Genomic DNA, 11,695 nt, shown 5'->3' on the forward strand with positions numbered 1-11,695 from the left:
AAATAATTTTCTGGAAGGTTGAGCCCGTGGTACGCAACTTTGGGATTAGATGTACAGTAGCAACTGTGAGTAAACTAATTTAATACTCTCTCTCAATTTCACTGTTGCGTGGGCTCAAAATGGGACAGGGTGTTTGTGTTTCCCCTTGTTTCGGCCTGACACACCGTTTGCTGTATTTAACTGTAAGGTGTTTTAATGTGTGTGTGTGTGTGTGGGGGGGGGGCATCACAGAGCGGAAACTGGCTGATAATTGGTAAAGACCTGAACTTTGAGGAAACGGGCCTTGTTCCCCGTTCGGATCAATAATGCACACCCTGAATTGAAAGTCACTCGGGCTGAACTGGAGAACGAGTTTGCAATCTAATGCCAGTTGGGTACAAGGTTTCATTCTAGCGGCGTGAAAGTGAAATTGTACACGACTCCTCTCCCGCTGCTCGGCTAATCCAGCTCTTTGCATGCGTGGAGGTGATGATGCACGACTCTCCACTTCATGCAGCCGGCGGTAGAAGCTGAGCCCGGTGGCTTCTCTCTCAGATTCACGCGGTAACGTCCCGGTAATGACTCCAACCGCCACCTCCACAGATTCAAGTGACGCTTTTCAAAGTCACTTTTTGATGTTTCCTGGTTGTTGTTTTTTTCGCTATTACAAAAAAACGCAGAACTTGTGATAATGGACAAGTGAAAGTGCTCCTCTCATTCCTACTGAAGAGACGAATAAGTGGATGTGATAATGGCGGATTGCATTTCTAGCTGGAAAAATGTGTTTTCAGGATTGATGCTTGTAAATGTCATTCTCGGGTTAGAACAACCCCGAGTGCGAATGATTACAAAAGAGAGGCAGGTTATTGTGACAACGAAATGTCGGACTTCTCTCATCTGTGCACAAATTGAAAGCGTTATGAAGACAAGAAAATGTCACAGAATAACATCAGGCAAGTCGCTTTTGTTTCTGTCAGATATTCAATTTGTCAAAGAAAAGAAGCTTTAAGATGCAAAAGGACATTTGTCACATCCAGAATTGTGAGAGGAGGTAAAACAAAAACAAAGTGCAGTTACAAAAGCTTGTTTTATTTCTTTAAAACTATAGTTTTTATTTTTTCAAATAGTTGAATGTCATAGTCCTTTAAACGTTGGTTGTTCTGTCAACACTTGTGGTTGCTTGATTATAATTCCAGTGGAGTTTAATATTAAATAACACAGCAGCGCACCATGTGGAAGATAAGATAAGAAAATCCTCTGTTCGGCCACAACGGGGAATTTTACAGCAGCAAAAGGAAAGTTAAATAAAATACATCACACATGCAACACTTTTAATTTCAGGGGAAATATACAAATGTATATATATATATATATATATATATATATATATATATAAGTATAAAAAGTGTAAAAGCAGGGTATAAACTGGATTGGACTGAAACCATTAGTTTAAAATCGATCGGCTTATTGTGAGGTTTCTAAAGTTTCATAGTTGACAAAGCACGATTTTGGCAGGAGGTTGTTCATCTCTCATGTGAGACAGATCACGTGACCTTACAAAGGTCGTCCAGCCTTAGAGAAGAACCCAAGCTGACATTTTCCAAACCTACCCATGCAGAAGTTGTGCCTAAACACCAAATAATGAGAATTCCACCACCTTCCCGGCACGTTGACTGTTCCCATTAAGGTGAAGGTCAGCTCCACCTCTCACCTGTTCCCTCTGGTGGTTTGTATTCAGTTTGCTCACAGGAACGGGACTGAGCTGAAAAGCAAATTTAACCGTGGGTGCTCACCGGTGTTTTTTTGCATCTCAGGCCACAAACACTGAGCAAAACAAAACAAACACCTATGAACCACATTTCACTAAACTCCAAGGTGAAAGGATCCCTGTGCTGCTGCCAATGCGAAGCTGTCTGGATAGAGTATGATCAAGCAACGAGGCACGACCTTGGACTAAAGGTCATCTGTTCTCTTCACATCCTGCTGTGAGAATCCATGATGGCATGAATTCAAATGCCTGCTTTAGCAATGCTCGGTATCATAAATGGATTTTGAAGTTTGGAGACTTTGAGTCGACTGAATTAACAAACCGAATAACGATCAGCGACTCTGGTTTCTGCCCGGAGAAGCTACGGAGATAACAAGCAACACACGGGGATCAGGGAAGTGAGAAGTGAGAAGTGAGAATGTTATACATCGAGTTCTTCCAAGTTTCGTAGTGGGAGACTCACTTCTGGCCGGTGGGTTATTTTAGACTCCAGTGCAGCTGCCACAGCCTCAGCAGAAGCATCACAGTGAAGCCTGTCAGGAGCTGCATTGGCCCGTGTGTCTCAATGAGGAGCTTTGGTTGCGTGTGCCACGAGGTAGCCTTGGTGCCGCGCTGTTTCAGAAAGCTCTCGGCTCCAGGCTCACTCTGTTCCCTCCCAGTTCTGAGGGCCTGACAGTCCTATTAGAACTGAACGAGCAGGAATTTGCCTTACCTCGGCAAAAGAGCTCTCATAGCGCCTGACAGCTGTGGCAGCTCGTCATGGCAGCTCGCTGATGAGAACCCTGCACCTCCCTCCTCCTCCTCCATCTCCTACTGTAGCTGCTGCCATCAGCAACCATTCACTACGGGGATGGGAACCGAAAATATAACATCAAACGAGGCCCGGGGCTAAATCCTTAATAAGCTCGGACACGTTATTGATTCTGCTCTCAGTGAAAATATCATCATGATTTATATGATTGTTTATTATCAGAAATCGGTCAAACACATTTTATTGAAGTAATAATAAAACTTCTTGTTTCATTGCTCTGATAAAACAAATGTGACATACATCTTCATATGGCAAATACTGCTCCAAAACACATTCAGGGTAAATATAATATGATATATATAATATTTGTCGGGGGTGCTATCAGGACGTTTTGTCACACCAAAGCACAAGACCTAGAAAACATTGACATTTACTACCTTGTTAGATGAGATTCGTTTCTGTTAAGAAGAGGAGGAAGAGCAGGAAGAGGAAGGAGCCGAGCTGTTTCCAGCACGTTCATCTCACTGGCCTGTGCTCGGGTCCTAACTAGCTCCTGCAGAGAGAGGAAGGAGAGACTGGGATCCACCGGGGCAAAGCATAACGCCGGCTGAGTGACAGGAAGGAGTTGAAAAGCACAAAAGGCAATTTAGAAATATATATTCAATATCCCCCCCTAGTGGAATCCCAAACTACACTCCTGGCATTCCACTTTCCTGGCTGACACGCCATGTAAAATTGATCAATACAAACTTGTCACCTCGAGCCGACAGGAGAGGAGAGATGGAACGACAGGTAACTCCGAGCGCAGCAGTCAGTGAACCCTGCAGAGACAGTGATGCTTTACCAGTTTCTTTTTCCCCTGCTGCAACCTGGATTCAAGGGTTTTCTCACAGGTTCTTTCTTTGTCGATCGCTTCTTCACAAACTAAAAGGAGAGTTAAAGATGCAGTGTCTGGAATTTAGAGACATCTAGTGGCGAAGATGCATATTGCAGCTGAATACCCCTCAGCTCATCCTCCCCTTCAAAACATGAAAGAAAACCTTTGGTCTCTTTATTTGTCATAAAACTCTAAAAAGGTTTAGTTTGTCCAGTTTGGGCTACTTTCAAAAACATGGCGGCCTCCGTAGAGAGGACCCACTCCTGATGTAAATATAAAGTATTAAATATAAAGTATTTCAATATGAAGGGCCCATTTTAGGGTAAAGAAAACAACAATTTGTCAAACTTTTATATTTTATATTACATTTCTGCCAATAGACCCTCTGATCTAATTCTTACACAGTCAAATTGTAAAGAAGTTATAAATGCCAAATTCCCAGTATCACCGGTGATGGTGCCAACTTGAAGCTGAATCTGAAAAGTCACACTTCAGAACCCGAGAGGCGAGAGCGCAGACAGTCGATGAATCACCGGGAAGTGAAACACCAAGAAAAGACTTGGCCAAGTACGAACGGGCCTCGGCCATCTGGCGTCGATGAGCGAGTGGCCCCGTCCCCTCCTCAGCCTGTCGACTGGGACCAGTGCAGACAGAAATCAGTCAGATGAAACTGATGTGGACATCAGGTGGAGAATCCACTTACAGCCTGTCTCGCCTGAGCTCCCTTTGACTGCTGGTGCACTCCGACACGCCGCCGTGCCTCTGCAAGACACTTCTATTTCTCCAGCCTCCTAAAGGTGTTGAGCAGTGACTAAACACTCCCAGACGACCTTATCAATTGTTTTATCATTTCAGCCATGGGGGGGGGGGGGGGGGGGGGGGGCGGCGGACGAGGCGGCTGCACCTTTACAACCCGGTGATGTTGTGAGGATCCCACCTGCCCTGCGGTAGTTCGGCGCCTGGTGATTATGCAAAAAAACCTTCTGACAGATCTCCGGCTCTGAAGAAAGTGAACAAGGCAGACTTCGATCCTGCTGCTGAAGTCAGCTTCAAGGTCATTCCTCTCATCCATATACGTCCCTTTTATTTTTACCTCATAGCTGATTCAAGGCTCGTAAGCACCACAGATACTAAAGGAATAATAATGGCCAGCTCCAGTGTTCCAGTGGCGTCTACCAGTGAAGCTGAGGAGGCATTAAAGCAACGCTACGTAACTTTTACTGAGCAGCAGCAACAGTGTAACAAATCCACCTGTTTAGAATTCTTCATATTTTAAACGTTTATCTGCTGAAAATGTGATATTTTATGTTATTTGTTGAAATCCTCTTCCCGTCCTCATGTAGCTGTCACTGATCGTGATATCACTGCGATTGACCCGAGCTGTTACAAGCCGGAGACACATACGCTGAAGCAGAGAAGATAGTCATATGTTAGCGGCTTCTAGCAGTTTGTCGGTCAACGCTTGTTAATGTGTTTGGAGGCGTAGCTTTAAAGAAAGGGTCGATCGTGGGGTTGAGATGTTTCGGCTGCAAAGAGCCTTCATCCTGCTGGTTTCTCTAAACTCACCAACCTCAACTTTAACGGATCTACGGTTCAGCGTCACTCTTCAACCTGCTGGACCTGATTCTGACAGTTGAAGTCAGCTCCTCTCACAGGAGATCCAACCCACTCACCAACGTTACATGAGAACAGAGGTTCAGGGTGAGGGCTGGGAACGAGAGAGGAAACATTCTCTCTGTTCACAGCCGATGAACCATTAAACTCATTTTGAAGCTGTTGGTTAAAAAGGTAGAAAAAGTACATCTGACCAGTTAAGTCCAGTTTCAGAGTCTCCACTGGATTCCTGACCCAGTGGACGCCACGAGCAGGGAGTCATCAGAAGCTGCGGGGGGGTAAAATGAATAAATATAAAGAGCTTTAACATTTAACATCTACATCTGAGAAATAACGTCAGTGCAATGCCAGATATTAACATTAAGCATTTACATTAGAGTCTCAGCAGGGAGCCTGATGGTCTCCACTGCAATAAAATGCAAAAACAGAGGAAATAAATATGATTCATTTGATGTATTTTTTTTTTATTTATTTTGACAGAAAGATGCTGTTTGAATCAAATGTGACCCAGTGGTTCTGCTCAGCTATTTAGGATTCAGCAGAGTCCCTAACAACAGTGTGCAGTTTCAACACACACACACACACACAAATACACACGCATTTATGCATTTAGATCACACACACAAACACACAACAAAGACTGCCAGACCAGCACAACCTGCTCCAAACACAAATATTACATCTGCAAATCGCACACACACACACACACACAGAAACCCACACAGAGCCATTCATGTGCAGAGTGAATAGATCACCATCCGTCTGTGGAGCAGTTCAAAGAGAGGAAGGTTCTGGCAGTTTTTTTTATTCCATCTTTTTACACTTGGAAAAAAGTATTTTTCTCATGAGAAATTCTGCACGTTTCATGTAGAACACAGAAGTCGGGCTTCGACCTCGGATTCACTGAAAAAGTTAAATTGTTGTTTGAAGAGAAATAAAGAGCCGGTGTTTAGTGTGTAACTCACAAAGGAGCCAATAGAAAATAATCAAAAAATGTCAAGTTTGTCATGATTACATTAACGCACCTGTTGATATTAATATAAACTGTCAAGTATTAAAAAGAAGCTGAACATTGTGGCAGTGTATAGCTGAGTAAGGTCGGACTTACTCAGCTATACAGTAAGGCTGAGTAAGTCCGACCTTGTGTCTTCACCTCATGTTACCACGACTGTGTTCTACACTTATCCAACAGAAATCTGTGTCTAATCTGAGTTCAACGATTTCACACCTGAGAGTCTGAAATGAGCTTCAAGTCTTTGTCTCATTGTTTCCATACGATCTGATTGGTTTTTAGTTTCTTTGTTTGACATTCGCAAGTTTTGTCGTCATTACCCATGTGGGCTTGATGTTGGTATCTGATGATGTTAGTGAACAGTAGTAGAAAATGATTAAATCTTATCGGTTAATCTCTTTAATGTTCTCACTACACAGCATCACCCACTTCAGGTCCAGTAATCAACACGAACGTCTTCATCATTCAGACATCAGGTCAGTGGAGGTGAAGACGTTAAGAGATAAGGCACGACTTTTTAAATCCGACCCGTGGTCCAGTTCGAGCTGAAGCGAGAGCAGCTCTTCTGTTCGGACTAAACTGGAACCGACTGAAAGAGTTAAAGAATTTTTGTGTTTTCTTTGTTTCATGTATCTGGGGTTTTGTTTCCCTTGATCAGACGAGAACTGTGACGACTGGAGATTTAACCTGAAACCATTAAATTGCGACTGACGTGCAAACCCCTCTCCGCTGTCTGGTACAAATCAACATCTGTGTCCCGTCCCTGCGACAGACAGCACATGAAGAATAGTTAACGAGACGTCCGCGTTCATCCCTTTCATCTGCAGTAATTGATGCTTTGCTGCAGAGGAGTGAAAGGTTAGGAAAAGCCCGCTGCTGCTCCAAAGCCTGCATCAAATATTAATGAAGAGGAGCCTGGGATTATTCAGTCTGTGTATTATTAATGATGACATTGCTTGAGTCAAAGTGAGTGAAGGACAGAGCACGGTTTAGAGGCCTTACGCTAAATTACTGACATTTTACACATTTGCACGTTGTTTAATTTTGACATATAAACGATGTGATTTTGAATATAAATGCTGGAGCTGCTGCTCTGAATGAAACAGGTGTTAGACACACAATATGGGGAATTTTCTGCTTTATTTGTTGATACATTTTGTGCTTTTCGAGCTCATGCCGCAAATATTACATAAAACCTGAAAATAACAAAAATTCCAGATTTGCTTGAGAATACACAAAGCTGAATGTGGCTCTGAGGATTCATCAGAGAAGAAGATCGCTCCTCACTGTCGGACTAATCGCCTGATTATACTTTGAGAATTATTTGACTCATTTGTTTAAATAAATCTTTGGGCGCTCTAATCTTCAATGATGGGACAGAATATAAACAAGAGAGGAGATAGACCAGAGAAGACATGTAGCAAAGAGCTGGATCCAAACCTGCCATCGCTGCAGAGGATCAAACCTTAGTCAACCAGGTAAACTTTATTACTTACAAATTTAAGTTGTTTATTAACATTGTTATATGTCCCTAAATGCAAATTTGGTTGATTTACAAATACTGACTCTCTTCTCTGAGTAATAAAACCAAAAGTTCTGTAATGTTGTTATAACCCCATAAAAAGATTTTATTAATCCCAAAGGAAAATCTTTAAGTCCTTTCCAACCACCAGATAAATTAAAATGGTTTCACAAACCTTCAGATTATGTCCGGTCACGATCATTTTAAAATCAATCTGTTACTAAACTGATGCAGTTAGAACAGTAAAATTACTGAATCATAAAATAAATTGCTTCTACAGTGATTCTATTAAAATTCTTTTAAGAAATTGGATTTGTGGTTCAAATGTCTGAGTTTAATGAAAAATATGAACAATTTGACCCTGAAATTGATAGTAACAGATATTTTTTGAATTAATATACAGCAGTCAACGTTCACTTAGTTAGATGGCGTGTTTATACTTTTATTATTTTATTGCATAAATGTGAAGTTTTCCAATCTCTAAACTCCATATCCTTCATCTTTGCTAACTACTGACGTGGTAATTTTGGTTAAAGTTAATAATTTCATTATTCATCAAAGTTCAAAATGTGTATGCCCAAAGTAACACCACATAATGGTAAGGTATAATAATCACAACAAAATGTACAATCATTTAATGATGTCATACTTTTTACTGCACTCACACACAAATTAATGAGCAAACTTGACTTAATTTGTATTTATGAAACCATCTTTTCATTTTCTGACATTGTGTCCATTTGTTTGCACTTTGCTTATTTGTCTTTAATAGCACAGTTAAGTCACAGACTCTCCCCCCCTGCACTTCATGTTAATATTTAACTTTTGCAGAACTTCTGCTGAACTTTGAACACTGATCAGATCACGATCATATTCAAGCAGCTATTTTACAACCAGGTCTCTTGTCGCTGTGCGCTTGTTGCTGCCAAATTACTTTTGACCAGTTATCAAATCCAAGGCTTGTTATACTTTTTACAATCGTGTCCTGACACAAGAGAAACCAGGAAGCATCTGTTCCTCCCTGAAGAGACGCAGGCTGAAAACCAGAAGATCACATTCACCTTCTAAACCGAACTAAACCAAACCAGACCAAACGTCCTCAGCGAGTCCAGCTACAGGAGAGAAGAGTCAAACTACAACCTGCCGACGCTCCACACACTGACCGTGAGTTTAACAAACACATCGACTCAGACAGGGAGTAAACCTTAGTGAAGTTTGTGGAGCTGTGACTGACTGACTGTCTGTTTTCAGCTTCACCTGGAGACTGAATGGCTTCCAGATCAGAAGAGGATCTCTGCTGTGCCGTCTGCCAAGATGTCTTCAGAGATCCTGTTGTTCTGTCATGTAGCCACAGCTTCTGTAAAGACTGTGTGAAGAGCTGGTGGAAAGACAAAGTAGTAAAAGAGTGTCCACTTTGTAAGAGAAGATCTTCAAGGTCCGAACCACCTGGTAACCTGGTGTTAAAGAACCTGTGTGATACCTTCTTACAGGAGAGAGATCAGAGCTCTTCAAATGCTCTCTGCATTCTGCACTCAGAGAAACTCAGACTCTTCTGTCTGGACCATCAGCAGCCAGTGTGTCTGGTCTGCAGAGACTCAGAGAAACACACCGGCCACAGATTCAGACCCATCGATGAAGCTGCACAACAACACAAGAAGCAGCTTCAGGAAACTCTGGAGCCCTTGAAGAAGAAGTTACAGAGTTTTGAACGAGTTAAAGTAGAGTTTGAACAAACAGCAGAACACATTAAGGTCCAGGCCGGACACACAGAGACGCAGATCAAAGAGCAGTTTAAAAAGCTTCATAAGTTTCTGGAGGAGGAAGAGGAGGCCAGGATGGCTGCACTGAGGGAGGAAGAGGAGCAGAAGAGTCGGGTGATGAAGGAGAAGATTGAGTCTCTGAGCAGAGACATAATGACTCTTTCAGACACAATCAGAATCACAGAGGACGAGCTGAGAGCTGAAGATGTCTTGTTCCTGCTCAACTACAGGGCTGCAGTGGAACGAGTCACGCAGCGCCCCCTGCTGGATGATCCACAGCTGGCCTCAGGAGCTCTGATAGATGAGGCCAAACATCTGGGCAACCTGAGCTTCAACATCTGGAACAAGATGAAGGACGTGGTCTACTACAGTCCTGTGGTTCTGGACCCAAACTCTGCTCATCCAGTACTTGTCCTGTCTGAAGATCTGACCAGTTTGAGACAAGGGGAGATACAGAAGCTTCCTGACAATCCAGAGAGGTTTGATAAATACCCCTTAATCCTGGGATCTGAGGGTTTTAACTCAGGGACTCACAGCTGGGACGTCCTGGTTGGAGACAGTACACGCTGGTTCCTGGGAGTGTTGGCAGAGTCTGTCCAGTGGAAGGGAGACAAACAGTCTGAAACATGGATAATACAGTTCTATGAAGGTAAATACTTAGCACAGTCACCATCAGGATCATCTTATCTCTCTGTGCAGAAGATCCAGAGGATCAGAGTGAAACTGGACTGGAACAGAGGAGAACTGTCATTCTATGATCCTGATACTAACAAACACATTCACACATATGCACACAGTTTCACTCAGAAGATGTTTCCATACTTTTACACTAGAGATCACTTAAGGCTGTTACCTGTGAATGTCTCTGTGACGCTGGATCAAAGCAGTTAGAGATAAAGATTTTATTCATCATGTTTATTTCTTCAAGAGAAATCTGCTGAAATTAAATATTAAACTGGTTATTTCTAAGGCTTTGTTTATTTCTCTTTTTACTTCTCACTCATTTTTATATCTACTCTCGACTTTTCCAGGTGTGTAAAAATATTTTATTATTTTCTGATCTTTATCTTTGTTTTGTTTTTTTTTCCATGGAAAAAAAAATTCTATCATTTAGATTTTGTGTGGATCCATGAAGTCGAGCCATCAGATGAAGATCCACATAAAAACACATTTATCATTAACAGCTGATCATTGTTCACATTCAACAAACTTTAATAAAACTCCCACATGAGACATGATTCATATTTAATAGCATAAAGTTTGTTTACATGCGAAATAATCCAACATGTATGAACATTTGTCTGTTTGATGTGAAGAAGCCAAAATGATTCTGTCTGTAAAAGTGTTTATTCAACAGCAGCTGAGTGATGTAATTTAATATTGTTCTAAAAATAATAAAAACTATGAAACACAAACCTTTTTTAAGTTGAGATGTAAATATCAGGCAAAATGATTGTGTCTTTAAAAGTGTTTTCATTCGTTCCTCAACAACAAAACAACAGAGGTTTAGTTCACTTTTAACATTTAAATTCCTCCTAAATGATGAAGGTGCATCGATTCCTGTTTGTGAGCAACATAATAAAACATGTTCTGCTTCAAGTTGAACCGTCTCCTGCTGCTGTGACACACACACGTTCAGTAGTAAAGTGTCTGCAGCCATCTTGTTTCAGGTGAAATGCTGTTATCACAAACTCTGGTCTGGAGCTGGAGATCTACAGTCAGGGTAAATTCAGTCAAACAATGTGACATTATTTCTCTGTGGTGGAGTCTCAGTAAACTGTGATTAAATTACACACAGAATCACACTTTTACCTCATTGTCATGTTTCTGGTCTCACATTGTTTGCTTAAAGATTAAACTAAGCATCCACTTGCTAGGTAGCATTAGCCGCGCAAGCATTAGCTACGTTAGCATTTGTCTTGTTAGCTAGCATTACCCACTAGTCACCATTCTCGAGGCCGTTAAACTGAAGGTCATGGCCGACACACAATTCAACAAATTATAAAGTAAATGCTGAATCAGTGATGTTCTCCATGTTTCCTTTACAAACAGGCCAAGTGTTCAAATATGATTAATAAAACACAATCACAAGTATCACTGATATTATTTTCTATATATTTAGTGTTAAAAGTTAAACATATGTCTGACCTGCAGTTAACATGGGAGGGTAAGTAATCTTTTGAAAAACCATTATATATCTATATATGAATTGACTCTTGATGAGTACAGGGAGATGGGAGATTTCATTCTTGTAGTTTCCTTATCCACACAAACGATGATAATACAAAAACAATAATGGAAATTTGAACTTTACCATGTTCCATGCTGTGTGTTACTGACACTCGCACTTTTTTCCCTACGACGTCTTTTGGACATAGAATTACAGTGAATTTTTTCTTTGTAAACTTTAAT

At 41.4% G+C, this 11,695-nt stretch overlaps 1 protein-coding gene across 1 annotated transcript; it reads left to right on the plus strand.

The window, feature by feature from the left end:
• Window positions 1-8,385: 8,385 nt before the first annotated feature.
• LOC133961075 (E3 ubiquitin-protein ligase TRIM35-like) lies at window positions 8,386-10,882 on the plus strand. The gene is made up of 2 exons (XM_062396020.1): window positions 8,386-8,687; window positions 8,775-10,882. Exon 2 carries the CDS (start codon window positions 8,792-8,794, stop codon window positions 10,172-10,174), a length of 1,383 nt encoding a protein of 460 aa, XP_062252004.1. The 5' UTR covers window positions 8,386-8,687; window positions 8,775-8,791; the 3' UTR covers window positions 10,175-10,882.
• Window positions 10,883-11,695: the final 813 nt, after the last annotated feature.

Source organism: Platichthys flesus, chromosome 9 (genome assembly GCF_949316205.1).
Source record: "Platichthys flesus chromosome 9, fPlaFle2.1, whole genome shotgun sequence".
Classification (NCBI taxonomy): Eukaryota; Metazoa; Chordata; class Actinopteri; order Pleuronectiformes; family Pleuronectidae; genus Platichthys; species Platichthys flesus.